The 14,836-nt window shown below is 51.3% G+C and overlaps 2 protein-coding genes across 2 annotated transcripts; both read right to left on the bottom strand.

Moving 5' to 3' along the window:
- Positions 1-635: 635 nt before the first annotated feature.
- On the bottom strand, positions 636-6,330 carry LOC104547196 (dimethylaniline monooxygenase [N-oxide-forming] 2-like). Its single transcript, XM_010192780.1, has 8 exons — positions 6,199-6,330; positions 5,728-5,916; positions 5,178-5,340; positions 3,835-3,980; positions 3,275-3,474; positions 2,743-3,095; positions 2,365-2,434; positions 636-1,023 (listed from the first exon to the last, which is right to left on the bottom strand). The coding sequence occupies exons 1-8, from the start codon at positions 6,328-6,330 to the stop codon at positions 636-638; spliced, it is 1,641 nt and encodes a 546-aa protein (XP_010191082.1).
- Positions 6,331-8,689: 2,359 nt separating this feature from the next.
- On the bottom strand, positions 8,690-14,342 carry LOC104547194 (dimethylaniline monooxygenase [N-oxide-forming] 1-like). Its single transcript, XM_010192779.1, has 8 exons — positions 14,217-14,342; positions 13,816-14,004; positions 13,569-13,731; positions 12,699-12,841; positions 12,168-12,367; positions 11,271-11,626; positions 10,141-10,213; positions 8,690-9,032 (listed from the first exon to the last, which is right to left on the bottom strand). Exons 1-8 carry the CDS (start codon positions 14,340-14,342, stop codon positions 8,690-8,692), a joined length of 1,593 nt encoding a protein of 530 aa, XP_010191081.1.
- Between the last annotated feature and the right edge of the window lie 494 nt (positions 14,343-14,836).

Raw genomic sequence — 14,836 nt, 5'->3', positions numbered from 1 at the left:
AGGGGTGGAGAATGGGGCCGCAACCTCCCGCGCTCCCTGTCCCCGGCCCCGTCTCCGACCCCGTTCCCGGCCCCGAGGCTGCTCGGGCAATGCCGGGGACGCTCCCTGACCTGGGTTTGTCACTGTATATATTATTTCTTAGGAAGGAGCTCAGCCTTCTGCTGAGGTACTGGGTCCACCTGACTCCCCTCCACTGATAGTAAACCATTAATAAAACCACCAGAGAAGACCAAATCCGTGACGTTTATTTGTGGCTCCCTAGTTCACATCCCAAAAGTTACCTGACAATACAAAGATCTCTGCAGTTCACATTTCAGGTCTTGCTCAAAAGTTATGGAGGAAGCTTTGGGTGAGCAGGGGGGCAGGAAGGCTGGCCCCATGCATACCAGCCTGTCCCAAAATGGCTCTTCCTAAAAGCTTTCTGGAGATCCAGCCTGGTGCTAGCACAACACGGGTACATGTTGGAGCAGGTCTAGGGTAATTGCTCTGTACAGTCCTTAGTGGGGGTGAAACATCTGCAAGAGGAGTGGGGGTGAAACCTCTGCACCAGTCCCAGCCCCTCCGACAGCACCTGGCAGCGGCACAGCTTCACATCACCCCCAGCTTGCCCAGGACTGTGTCTCACTATGTTTCTTCTACAGCTGAGGACCTGCCTGGTGGCTCCAGCCTGGCCTGGGGTATTTAGAAAGGAGGAAACCCGCTGCGAGGGTCAGCGGCAGGGCCAGGAGGCACGTCCAGAGCCAGACATCAGAGCTGTCAGAGGAGTCATCCACCACCCGAGTTCTCAAGGGCTTCAGTGTCCGCTGCCACTGAGTCAGGATGGCCTTTCTGGCCCCGCTCCACTTACCCCGTCCCACCAGTCTGTACTGGTAGGGTGAGCAGGGGCCAAAGAAGATGGCCAGGGCCAATCGGGGGTCTGTCAGGAGCAGCTTCAGCACACTGGGCTTTACACCAGCACATGAAGCAATTTCATCAGTATAGCTGATAAAACTCATCTTCAAGTTGTCCCTCTCGGATGGATTCCTTCAATGGGACATAAAATAGACAAAGAAAATCAAATAGCACCTTGGTTCCCAGCTTCACGGAAAGCAAAAACTCTGGGCTTGGACAAGCCACTGCATTGCAGGGGACAGACATTGACTGAGTCCTGATTGCTGAGGCCAAGCTCCCTCAGCCCCCAATAAACCGAAAGGCATGGGAAGAGCCCCTGCAGGGTTGGTCCCTCCTGCTACCCTAGAGCAAGGAATAGGCAGAAGCCTCTTTTGTATCTGCAACCTGGTTGTGGCCTCAAAAATGGTTCTAACATAATACTGCCATCATCGTAACACCACAAATACCCACACTACTGCTACATCCTTTCCCAAGGTTCACAGGTGTGGATTTGGCCTGTTTCGTGAGGCAGACGAGTAGACATTTGCAGATAAGACTGCCAAAGGGACTTGGAAAAACTGGGAGATGCAGAAAGCTTCTCATGCTGGGAGGGATCTCCAGGATTTTTTTTGTTTGTTTGAGGCCTCATCTCCATTGCAGGAAGGAGGATGTGTGCTGAATCTGCTCCAGCACGTTTGGGACAGCCTCAAGTTTGTCTCCATTGCACCTCAGACTCCCATATTTCTGTGTAATAGCATCATGTCTGTAATCGCTGGGACTCCTGGTGACTATTCGTGTGGCTCTGTTTTGTCCCAGGTTTTCATCAGTATCCTGTGACCCAGTTCTGCAACCCAGCCTGCACCCTGCCTGGCCTGAGGTCCCCTGAAAGCTGCTGTAAGGTAGCACATCCACCATCACCCGTCCCACAGCCTTGAGGACACATTCCAACTTCCCTTAAAACCCCAGTGCCAACAAGGCAGGACTTTAGCTCCCATGTACACAACAGACGAGTTCCAGCCTTGTCTAATACTCATTTTGACCTGTCAAAAACTGCCACCAAACTGTCCCTCACCCACATTGCCTTGCTTCACTGAGGTTTCTGGATGGGGCTTGGCCCTGACCCCAATCCTCCCTGCTCTCTGGATTTGGGAAGGAGAAGCCACGAGATGGCACCCTTAGTCTGAAGGAAACCAAACCTCCACCTTGACATGCTGAGAATAAAGATGTGGCTTGGAGGACTGGTGGAGGTGCACTGCAGGTCCTAGGTCTTGCGATAAGGTCCTCCAGTGCACTGTGCCTTTGGTGTCCATCATCCATAAAGTAGCCACAACAGCATTACCCACCTCCCTATGGGTGGTGAGGGAATAAATGCATCCAAGAAGAGCTGTGTGTCCTAGGCAGGTCCCTCCTATGACTGCAATAGGGCCCCCCTTTCCCTGGGGTTATCATGGCACATGGCACCCATCACAATCCTAGCACAGAAACATCACCCACTTTTTGACTGGTGGCTTCCTCTTCAAAACATCAGCTATCATCCTGCTGGTGGGAGGGAGCTTGTTCCAGCCTGAGAAGAACAGAGAAACCAGAGACCTCCAGCAGCATCTTAAGCTGAAAATTTCCCCTCCCCTTCCCAATGCTCCCAGCCCCTTTACTGGGAGTGTTTGTGCATGCTGGTTATGGCAGCGTGCATGGAGCAGCAGGGATATATGGATGCAGCTGGAGGGCAGAGGCAACAGTGCTACCAAAGCCCATGGCCAACACCAGCACTACAGTGAGAGCCAAAATATGGCCTGGGCTCTGTGGACAGCAGGTCAGGCTGCCCCAGACCTCCCACCCCAACAGATCCCCCCAACCCTGCATCCTGTCTCCCACCTGCGAAGATCCCTGTCACCCAGCGAGCCTGCATTTCCGATCCCACCATCACAGAGCCAGTCAACTGGACTAAGCCAATGATGGCCAGCGTCGGCTTTTCCAACTGGGGGGGGAAGATGCATTTATAGAGGGAACGGTTATCATCGAAGAGACTGCGAACCGACTCTTCAAGGAAGGGAAATGAGAAGACATAACCCGTGGCAAAGAGCACCACATCGATGTTTTCTTCAATTGTCCCGTCTTCAAAAACAGCAGAGCTTTCGGTGAACTCCTTCACTTTTGGCTTCAACACAACGGTCCCAGAGAGGAGGCAAAATGGCAGCTCTTCGTTGGTAATTATCTTAAAGTTGGAGCTTGCAGGTGGAAAACAGGACAGCAATATTAGCATGTGGAAGGGACCCAAAACTTCTTTTGTGGCCAGAGTTCCCCTCCAGTGGTTTGCTATTCCACAAATATCCCCTGAAATTAAAAACTGAGCATTTCACACCATTAAAACCCCCTGACTAACCAACAAAACACTCAGAACAAACACCTTTTGGTGGAAGCCAATCCATAGTTTGTGTGGTTAAACCAGGAATTGAACTTCCAAAACCTGATCCTCTTCGTGAGGGCTGATGGGAGAAGCCAGTCCAGAAAGTGGTTGAAGCGGGTGGTGCTGACCATGTCAACAGGGAAGCCATGGTTTGAGACACGGCTGAACACCCATGTGCTGCCCTTGGCACTGAGGAACACCTGGGGGAAAAGGTAGGTCTCAGCCTCTTGCCCAGACATCTCATTGCCAATTTTTGTCCCAGATGGCAAATCCTATCTCCTGCACTTGGGAACTGAGGTGGTTATCCCAAGGGAAAGGAGCTGGTGTCTTGGATGAACCAAACAGCTCTTGGTGGCTTCTGCAAAGTTTCTGCAGCTGCTGAATGGCCACTCTGCTCCTCAGGTGGCCCAAACCCTCCAGGAATTGCAGAGCTTCTTTAATTGTCCCTAATGTTAAGGTCTATTTATTAAGAAACCTTGTGGGCAAAGCTTGCTGTGCTTACTTCAATCCACTGGCTATCGCAGCACCCGGCCTGGCTCAGCACCACCGCAGAGCTGTACCTTTGCAGCCACGCGGCTCAGCTCCACAGAGAGGTCACCACCAGTGTTGCCAATGCCAACCACGAGGACCCGCTTTCCCCGGAAAGCCTCCACATCTTTGTATTCTCGGCTGTGGAGGTACTGGCCTTTGAAGTGGGTGTCGATACCTGGGCAGAAAGCAGGAAGCATTTCCTACTGCCAGGTACATGTGCTTGCCCCCACCTCATTCCCAGACCCTCCTCCTCTCCTTACAGCTGTCCTTGGCTCCCCAGGTGATGCCACCCTCCTGCACCTCCTTGTCTTGGTCCTGCTTTGCAAATTCTCTTGCAAGAACCTGGATGTATCTTTACAGGGTTTGTTTCCCAATCAAGAATGCCTATGGCCATTCCCGTGGGGTGAGTGTCCCACCTGCCCTGGTGTAGGGGATTCATGGAGCAGGCAGGCTCGCAAAGGAAAGGGGACCCTACAGGCTTTGCAGAAGCATCTGGACAGGCTGGATTGATGGACTGAGGCCAATTGTATGGGGTTCAACAAAGCCAAGTGCTGGGTCCTGCACTTGAGTCACAACAACCCCATGCAGCGCTACAGGCTTGGACAAGAGTGGCTGGAAAGCTGCCTGGTGGAAAAGGACCTGAGGGTGTTGGTCAACAGCAGGCTGAATATGAGCCAGCAATATGCCCAGGTGGCCAAGAAGGCCAACAGCATCCCAGGTTGTATCAGAAATAGTGTGGTCAGCAGGACCAGCGAAATGATCATCCTCCTATACTCAGGTAAGGCCACACCTTGAACCCTGTGTTCAGCTTTGGCCCCTCACTACAGGAAAGACATTGAGATACTGCAGTGTGTCCGGAGAAGGGCAACAAAGCTGGTGAAGGGTCTAGAGCACAAGTCTCTTGACGAGCAGCTGAGGGAACTGGGGCTGTTTAGGCTGGAGAAAAGAAGGCTCAGGGGAGACTTTACTGCTCTCTACAACTACCTGAAAGGAGGCTATAAGCGAGGTGGGGTTCAGTCTCTTCTCCCATGTAACAAGCAATAGGACAAGAGGAAACAGCCTCAAGTTGCACCAGGTGAGGTTTAGACTGGATATTAGGGACAATTTCTTCACCAGAAGGGTTGTCAAGCACTGGAACAGGCTGCCTAGTCTCATCATCCCTGGAGGTATTTAAAAGACATGTAGTTAAGGAGCTTAGGGACATAATTTAGTGGGGGACTTGGCAATGCTCGGTTAACAGTTGGACTTAATGGTCTTGAGTGAAAAAATCAATTTTCCAGCTTAAATGATTCTTTGATTCTACGACCCATAGGTGCTGGGTGAAACCTTGTGGAGCAGCCCCAGCCCACCCTACGGCCAAGGCAGGGCTTACCTGGGAAGGAAGCCAAGGGTAAGTAGGGCTCCTGGTAATGGCCAGTGCAAACCATGACAGCATCAAAGACGTGCAGCTCCTGGACACCCTCAGTCTCGGTGACTACCTCCCACTGGCCTGAGGTGGTGAAATCCGGGCACTTCCTCACACTGAGAGCTGTCGTCTTGCACCAAAGCCCAAGAAAAGTGCAGTCAGGGACTGTGCCTTGTTTTGGAGAGGACTTGCCTGCAAAGGCCTGGGTATGCCAAGGGCAGGCTGGGTCCTTGGGAGCCACATGTCACCTCTGAAGCTTGTAAATCCCATCCTGCAGCTTTCCCATTGTGATAGCATTGAGAGGGAGTGATGCACCAGGCAGCTCACATTTGAGCAGCCTCATTTAAAACATGGAATTAAAAAGGCTGCATTCAAGATGAAAAGGCTTACAGTCCTCATGGGCTTTGCATCCAGTGTTGTCCCAATTCACTGGAGTGATGCCCTGCTATCTGCAGCCTCCTCACATGGGGATGGGAGAATGGCCCTTCTCACCACAGCATTTGATGACTCTGCTTACCTTGAAGTGTATGTGCCGTAGGAGGTCGAAGTGCTGGGCGTACATCCGAAAGTACTCCAGGAGGAGACTGTGGGGTAGGTAACTGGGGAAATCCTCTGGGCAGGGGAAGTCGCTGAAGCAGGACATCTCCTTGGAGGTGTTGGTGATGATCGAACGGTACACACTGACCCTCCTGCTGTCCGTGGAGTCCTGTGGGAAACCAGCAGTGCCATTTGCAGGTGCATAGGGAAGGACTTCACCACACCCAGGCCAGCAGAGCATCTCAGGTACAAAGCATAATCCAAGACTAGGTCCTGGTGACCACAGCTTCTGCTCCCTCGATCTCCTTTTCCACCCTGAAGCCAGGGGGAGCCCCATGCCTGGGACAAGTACAGTCCTCAAGGACATAGCCACCTCTTTGCTGCAGGCATAAGGCATCTGAGGGAAGGGACAAACCCAGGGACAATTTCCACAAGGGCAGAGCCCACTGACCGTGTAACGCCAGAGCCCCCCGATGTCCTCGGTCCTCTCAAAGCAGGTGGGCTCCAGCCCCTCATCCAGGCAGCACTTGATGGAGGCCAACCCACCGACCCCGGCCCCGATAATGGCCACACGCCGCACCATGCTGGCCCACAGCAGGCAACAGGCTGGCACGCGAGCAACTGGAAATAAAATGTCCCAGGGATTAGCAGAAAGACCAGTCTCTTCTTCCCATCCCCAGCAAAACACCCCTTGTCTTCTCTGGCTGCAGCTGTCTGTGGGTGAAAACTGTCCTTGGAGAAAATCATTGCCAGCTCCTAATTCAAGAGTTACAGACAGATGCTGTGCATTACCCTTCCAGCTGTGCTAAGCCCACATCAAGGATTCAGGGATTCCCTTCCTGCAGGCAGGGGAAAAGAAGGCACTTTGAAGCCTGGCTGTGCTGCTTCCCTTTCCTGGCCCAAACCAGGGCATGCAAAGGAGGGAAGGGGCTCACAGATATCTGCTTCTGCCTGTGACAAATCGTCCTCCTGAAATCCTTTCAAGAAACATTTTCAGCTAAGCTGCCTTGTTTTCACGCTTTCCGTTTAATTTCCCATTAAAGACATTATCTTGAAAACAAAAGGGTGGTTTTTTTTAAAAAAGGGGAATGCCTGACTGAGCATGACACAGTGATTCACAAGTTAGGCAGCATGGTGAAAGTGCAGCTGGGATTACAGAATACACAAAAGGTAAGAAACCCAGGAAACGCAGGGTGTAAATGGGAGGAACTTAAAAGCTCAGCGTGTGTAAACTGAACTGCTCAGAGCTTGACTGGAAAGCAAAGAAACTAGGAAAAAAAAATGAACCCACGTGAACATTGATTAGGTGACTAACACTCCTACTGCAAAGGCTGAAGAAAGAGTAATTTATAACTTGTTTTCAACCCATTTTTTCCCGTACAAAAAAACCACTGCTCACAGTCGGAGTCACTTCTCGATCTGCGGAAACGGGGCAGGACATACCGTCACTCCTCCACTCCCCATTTCCAGAGCTTCCCTTAGCTTTGGAAAAAGGCAGCGATGTGCCTGGGGCGATAAGATAATCCCTCTTTTCCAGTGCTACCTACAGACAGCTTTGCTCCAGAGGGTCCCCGCGACACCCCCTCTCCACCCACCAGCATCGAGGAGAAGCCAACAGCAAACGCCAAAACCCCAGAGAGCTGCCTGCTTGCTTTTAAAGTCTGCAAAACCCAGCTGGAAAAAAGCGAGGAGCAAACCTTGCAGGGTGGTGCCGTGGCTTTGCTGCTCAGGCTTCAGACGAACTCTGCTTAGAGTTTATCCAGCTGCAGATTTAAAGGAGAGGCTGAAATCCAGGCAGCTTGCTGTGACTCTTGCACTTCCGACCTTTACACCCACATATCCCTGCTCCGCTCAAATGCACCCGCAGAAAGTTCTCAGCCTCCGCGGTGGTGCTGGGTAGAAACGCAGACCGTAATCCCAAGGGGGCCGTGCTTGCAAGGCCTTCAATGCTGTTGCTTATCTCTGTCGCTGTCCCAGCGCCAGCAGCAGCTTGGGGTTGTCCTGATCCGTCCCCCCCACTGCTGCACATCCCTGGGAATTCAGCAAAATGTGCTCCCTTCGCCCACATGCCAGCAGATGGCATGGATAGGGGACACAGTGCAGCCAGTTTTGGGTGGTCAATAAAAGTTCTTCCAGCCCCAGGCTTGTGGGATGCCCACAGCGGCCACTGGCACTGGCACAGTCCAGGCACAGGACCCTCCAGCTCTTACTGTGCACACAGGGAGACGATGAGGCAGCAGCCTGCAGCACACTCCCGCCATAGCCAAGCAAATTTTATTGATTGAAAGTCTCTAAGCACACAAAGCAAAGCCCTGGGATTGCCCGGTGGTGGGAAGTGCAGGCAATCAGAGTGGGGAGTGTTCAGTCCCACAGGGTACCAGCACCAGCCTCAGGGTGACAAACTACTGCAGCCAGGGTCCCTTTGCTGGAAAGATAAATCAATTCGACCCAAACTGGGATTTTGGGGTCATAGGGTTGCAGTTTGGAGGAAGGGACAGTGTGACCTGCATACCCAGCCCAGAAAACCCTTTACTGGACTGAAGACCCCAATTCCAGGCTAATTTGGGTCAGGGCTAATTCGGGTCAGCACTCTTTCCTGGCTGTGACCCACAAAGCCATATTTACTAGTCTTGTCCCTTCTGCCTCCTCACCAGTGTGGTCTGGACAAGGCCACACCATGCAGCCATGCTCTGCAGAGGGGCGATAAATACTGGGGGCATGGTGGGAGAAGGCTGCCATTTCCAGCTACCTAGGTCTGCAAAGCTGTGTTTGTGGGCAAGCTGGAGCAGAGAGAGGTTTGTGCTGCTGGTTAAAGATCTGAATTTGTTGCGACCTGCTGAAATTCCTTTCCTCCTGTCCTGTGGCATGCTGTGGAACTGCCTGACCTGAGATAACATTCCCAGGGACAAGGAAAAAATCCAAACCTACCCAAGCTCTAAAATCTACTGGAAACAAAAAACCAGAACAGCCAGGAGAAGGAGGAACCCCATCAGAGTCAGGAAAGAAGAGCAGGGGCTGGAGGAGCCAGCAGGGACTCGTGTTCTCGTGGGCTTCAGGGTTCGGTCCCACTGGGTGAGGATAGCCTGACGTGCCCCTTCCCACCGCCCAGGGCCCCCCAGCCGGTACTGGTAGGGGCTGCAGGGGCCAAAGAAAACTGTGAGGGCCAGCCAGGGGTCTCTGCAGAGCAGCCTCAGCATGCTGGGCTTGGCACCAATGAAGGAAGCAAGCTCGTCCATGTAGACCAGGCAGTCGATTTTGAGGACTTCATCATAGGACAGACCAAACCTTAATGGATTGGAGAAGAAAAAGAGGAGGGAGAAGGTGGTGTGAGTGGGGCTGAGATGAACTGGAGGTCAGATGCTCTACATCCACATTGATACTGCATTGGAATGCAATTGGGTTTCTCTTAGGAAAGAGCTGGGCTTATGTGCAGTGGGAACTGGGGTCTATCTGGGCCTGAATCCTACCCATGACAACCCGTGTAAAGTGATGCTGGCTCTGGTACACACCTTTCTCATGTGCATCAGTCAGTCTTTAACTTCATCACCCACAAATAGCATCTGCCCCCTCACTTCACCTTAGTGGACCTTTTCTAAAATACTTTGTCAAACAAGTTGTTCTTTGTTTTTTTTTAAACTAACTTTCTCTTTGCTCTCTGCAGTGAAGTGATGTGCAGTGTGAAAAAGGCAGCACTCTTTGGTTTTCTTCACATTCATTTTCACCGAGTACTGCAAAATGCATGGTGAGTTGGAGACTTGCTTCCAGTTCACCCTCTCTGCAGAATTCATGGCTTCATGTCCCACCTTCACTGGGCTGGAAAAAAGCCAGGGGTGTTCATCTTTGTATTGTACAGCAATTGTGCTCTGCAATTCTGTATTTCACTCTTCTAGTTTCCTTGTTTTATCTCATTCATTTCCTAATAATTCTTAACCTTTGATTTAACCTCTTGCCTGCCCATGAACTATGTGCCAGTGTTCTGAGACAACTGTTCGCAGTGATTCAGATCCCCATGCTGAGAGGTGAGACAATTTGCATGTACACCTCAGGTTGACTTTTTCCCCTCTGCTGAATTACTTTGCACTTAATTCCATTAATTTCTCTGCCACCAGGTCAGACCCTGGTGACCCTGGCATACTTCCCCACCTCCCAGGCAAGTTTTAGTCTCGACTACCCTGAATTCATTTCTTCTCGTCATCAACAGGCAAAATATCAGCCTTAAATCAAAGCTTACATTGTCTCAGTGCAAGTGAATAAAGGAGTGGCTGGGCCTGGGCATCCCCCCCCTCACCTCCACTATACATGCAGGGAGCAGCCACTGAGCTGCTGCCCCCCAAAATCCAGGGGTTTTTCAATCCACCAAAAAAAATTTATGGGGCTCCAGGGAATGGCTTACCATCGCACTTGGTTTTTCTTCTTCTCATTTACTTCCTTCTCCATGACAGACTGCGGAGGCAACTGACACAAGCCTAGAAAACAGAAGAGAGCATCCTGCAGAGTTTAACTCCTGAGGGACTTGGGAACTCATTCAGTGATGCAATACATGGGAAGCCCTTCCCTGGGAGGGCAAGAAAGCGTTATTGCTTGGATTTAGCTCAGCAGGGGCAATTCTGCTAGGAACCAACCAACAAATTCACCTGCAATTCTTCCTGCTCCTACATATTTGTGCTGTGAAGGCACAGTCAGATGATGTGGGGTGAGACGGACCATGCATGTCCCAGAGAGGATCATGCCAAAGAGAAATCCCAGAGCTTCCCCTGGCTTTGTGGAGGAGTCTTGATGCAGCCCTCCACACCAGCCCAGTGGGAGGTTGTTATTTTTTTCAAAACCCCCAAAAACCAACAACAAAAAACAACAAAAAATCCCAACCAAAATGCAAACCCAACAAAAAAAACTCAGTAGTTTTCTTTTCTCACCCCAATAACTACAAATAATTCCTCCTGTGGAGTGATGGGACTCTTTTCTGATAGTCATGGTGGACAAACCACCCTGTGCCTCAAAGAGCAGCAAATGCTGCCAGAGTATCTTAAACACAACTCTTATCTGTGCATCCAGGTTTACATATCCATCTCTGTGCTCTGACTTCTAAAATATTTTAGACGGAAAATACTGTCTTGAACAATCAAGTTTAGATCATGGTTTGCAGGCTCGGTGCAGGACCGCACATCAGCTGAGTCACAGTAAGGAATGGAGCACATGCTCTTGGCTTGCAGCAAGCAAGGTACAAAGCATTAGCTTAAAAGCATCAGCTTATCAGGCAAAAAAAAATGTGATTTGAGGTAGATGTCATGAACTTGCATGTAGCTTGGGCCAAGCATGTGCTTACGTTGCTGTAGCTCAGCTGAAGTGAAATAACTTGGGAAGTCTGAGCCCTAGGAATGCTCCCTTGTCCACCACTTTGAAGCGAGCTTCTTAGCTCTGGGATCTCCAACGAGAGAAATCCATCTTGGTCCATACAGGGAACAAGACATGTCCAGACTGAACTGTGTTTTGATACATAGGAGAGCGTAATGTTAGCTCTCCTACCTTTGAAGACACGGGTTACCCAGCGTGCTTGCATCTCTGTCACAGGCATGATGCCTCCTAATGGCTTGATCAGCCCAAGGACAGCCAGGGTGGGCCTCTGCAGGTGGGTTGGGAACACATATTTGTAGAGGGATGCATGCTTGTTTTCCACCTTGACGACTGCTTCTTCTAGAAATGGGAAGGAGACATTGTAGCCCGTGCAGAAGACAACGATATCGATGGGCTCCTCTTCAGGGCAATTGTGGAATACAACTGAGTTGGCTTTGAACTCTTTCACGCCCGGCTTGATGGTGATCCTCCCCGTCAGGATGTAGCTTGGAAGGTCATCGTTCAGCACGGGCTCACGCATCAGGCAGCTGTGGAGAGCCAAGGGGCTCTGAGTGTTGAAGACCACGAATAAGCCCTGCCAGTGTCCCTGCTCCTCCTCTCCTGGGCCCTTCAGCCCCATAACCTCCCTGTGTCATTTGCTCTGAGCAAACAGCCCTACCTCCCCTCCCTCCAAATACTGACATGTTTCACCCTTGCAGCAACATCACCCTGTCCCACAGTCCGAGTGACTTGTGGATATCTCCTGCCTTCTTCCTTAGTTTGCTCAATTACTCTTTAAACCATCTCTTTTCAGAGCTGATCCATGTTTTAAGCCTCTTTCCTTCTCTTTTCCCAGGGAGCCTCATGAGGAAAACTCTGGTCCTTCCTGAGCTTTTCCAGCATGCTCCATCTTGCACGACCTAAGGGGACTACAGCTTATCTTCTGTTGGACTACAAACTCCCTGCTGGAGATCAGCCCAGTCTGGATGCTCTTTGCTGCAGTGGTTGATGTTGGTTGCTGGAGATCTGCCCCCTGCCTGCAGCACAAACCCTGTGACACTGCGTGGGATGGGAGCCACCAAGAAATACCTCTTCTCTGGTTGAAGGCCATAGTTTTCATGGTTGAACCGCTGATTCACCTTGTAGTTAAACAACTTTCGTGAAAGAGGTCCAGGGAGGCTGTTTCTGACCAAGCTCATAAGGCGAGTGTTGAAAACCATGTCCCATGGGTAGCCATGGTCAAACACACGGCTGAGCACCCAGGCACCTCGGCTGGTGCAAACAGTCACCTGGGAGAAAGTAGAAAATAAATGATTCAGGTGATGAATTTGCTGCTTTGCCTTTTTAAAGTAGAGAAGGGCATGGCACAGGCAGCTACACAATGAAAAAGCAGCAACAGCATCTTTAAGACCTCCTAGCAGCTGGAGATGGAGGTGAAAGAGGAGAGAACAAGCAGCTTGCTTTCAGGGTAGGTTTCTGACCAAGAAATATGGATTCAGAAATACTGTTTGGACACCATGTAGGGTAAATCCAGCTTGCTCTCCCTGCGGTGACGGCAAACTGAGCTACTGGCCCCAGCACCACCCTCCCCAAGCCCCTGGGGTGGCTGGGTGGTGGTACCTTTGCAGCTACGCGGCTGGCCTCTACCGCAATATCCACTCCCGAGTTGCCCATGCCGACCACAAGGACACGCTTCCCCTGAAACACGTCAGGATGCTTGTACTGTCGGCTGTGAAAGTACTGGCCTTGAAACTTCTCGATGCCTTGAGAGGGGGGGAGAAAAAAACCCAAAGCTTTTCATTACTTGAGCATTTGTGTTTTTTGTTGGGAGAACTAGTGTAGAAACAATCCATATGGCAAGAGCAAGGAAGTGCAATCAGTGGCCACTGGGGACTTGGGGAGGTCCAGTCCTTCCTCCCACACACACAGACTTAGTGCTTCCTCTCCAAAATGGGGTCCCACACATGCCTGCACTGCAGCGAGCAGGGACACGTGTGCTGGGTGGGACTTGGAAGACAGTTAGGTGCAAGAGCTGTGCTGGTGCAGTGTTAGGATTCAGCCTCTACAAGATGGGGATGCAGAGGTTCAGAAAAGCCTGCAGACCTCCTGTCCTACAAGTGGCTTCAGAAGCACTTGACAATGCTGATAACAAGGCAACCCTCTCTATACTGACAACTGGGGAGATTCATCACAGCAGTGATGAGTACAGCCCTGCCAAAGACAATGGAACTTCACTGAGAGCTCCATCTCACAAGCTGTGTGGACAATTTCTCCATGGCTAAACCATCCTACCTTGGAAGTTTGCTCTGAAGTGAGCAATGCCTGCAAAACTAAGGCTGCTGAAGCATGAGGACATGTTGCTGCTCATGCTAGGAGGTTTGAAAAGCAGAAGCAAGAAAAGGAAGGAAGCATTTTCCCCAAGGAACTGCTAATCCTTCTTCTCCCCCCAGCCGCTGGAAGCAGGTAACTGCAGGCAGTCGTGTACTGTACCAGGAAAACAGTGCAGGGGGAGGGATGGCTCGTGGAAATTGCCGCTGCAAACCATAACAGCATCAAAGATGTGTGATGTCTGCTTCCCATCCGTCTCCGTAACCACAGCCCACTGGCCTGTGGTGGCAAAGTCTGGGCGTTTCCTGATGCTGACAACAGTGGTCTGAAACATGGAAGTGAAGCAGAGTCACTGCTGGTGCTCAGTGTGCACAGGGAGAGGGGTAGCACTGGGGCACCCACCACTCACCCCTAACTTGATGTGCTCCCAGAGGCCAAAGTACTCAGCGTAGCGTCGGAGGTAGTCCAGGAGCTGGGCGTTGGGCAGAAACACTGGGAAGTCCTCGGGGTAGGGGAAGTCGGAGAATGCTGACATCTCCTTCGAGGTGTTGCTGATGACCGATGGGTAGAGGCTCGGCCGGTTGGCCTCAATGTGCTCCTGGCATAGCATCCCAGGGCGCATCAGCCTTGTACCCTGGGGTGGGGACCATGCCCCCGCTCTCCTTCCCCTGGTCTTGGGGAGCAGAGCTGGGAGAGGCCAGCACCCAGCAAGCTCTCGCACCCCTTCTCCAGCGGGAGCCCGGCTTGTCTTGCACTCCAGCCTAAAGCTGCAGCTCCCGTGAAAAGAGGGGATGGGCACTGCCATCTTACCGTGTAGCGCCAGAGCCCCCCGATGTCCTGGCTCTGCTCAAAGCACGTGGGCTCCAGACCTTCATCCAGGCAGCACTTGGTGGCTGTCAGCCCACTGACGCCCGCGCCCACGACTGCAACTCTCATCCTTGCTGTCTCTGCTGGGAACCTTGGCTGCGAATGGAGCTTAACCTGGGAGAAATCCCACAGGTGGTCACCATGCTCTCAGAGAGCAGCTGCCAGCACAGCCTCTATAGGAGATTTCTCTATATACCAACCCCAAACCTTTGTTCACTTTACCAATATTCTGGGCTCTTAATTTACAAGTTAGATTAAATGCCTTCAAATCTTAATTTTCTCCATTTTTTTCCCACAGTGCACTCGTCAGGCTGCTTTCAAAATCCTGCAGTTGCTCTGGAAAGTTGCTTTGAAAGTATTTAGTTAAGCCACAATTCACTGCCAGTTTTTATTTACAAGTTGCGTTTAAACTATTCCTCCTTATCAGTCTTGCAAATATTTGTATTTTATCTTTGGAGAGCTGCCCTGCCTTGCTTAGAAAGGAAAACAAAACATGCACTGGGGCTATTCAGCCTCTGCATCACTGACTGTGGTTCTGTTCCCCACCCTAGGGGAAGACCCTG

The sequence above is a fragment of the Mesitornis unicolor genome, unplaced genomic scaffold (genome assembly GCF_000695765.1).
Source record: "Mesitornis unicolor isolate BGI_N332 unplaced genomic scaffold, ASM69576v1 scaffold8009, whole genome shotgun sequence".
Taxonomy (NCBI): domain Eukaryota; kingdom Metazoa; phylum Chordata; class Aves; order Mesitornithiformes; family Mesitornithidae; genus Mesitornis; species Mesitornis unicolor.
Note: the sequence above shows the minus strand (reverse complement) of the source record. Positions and strands in the feature narration are given on the sequence as shown.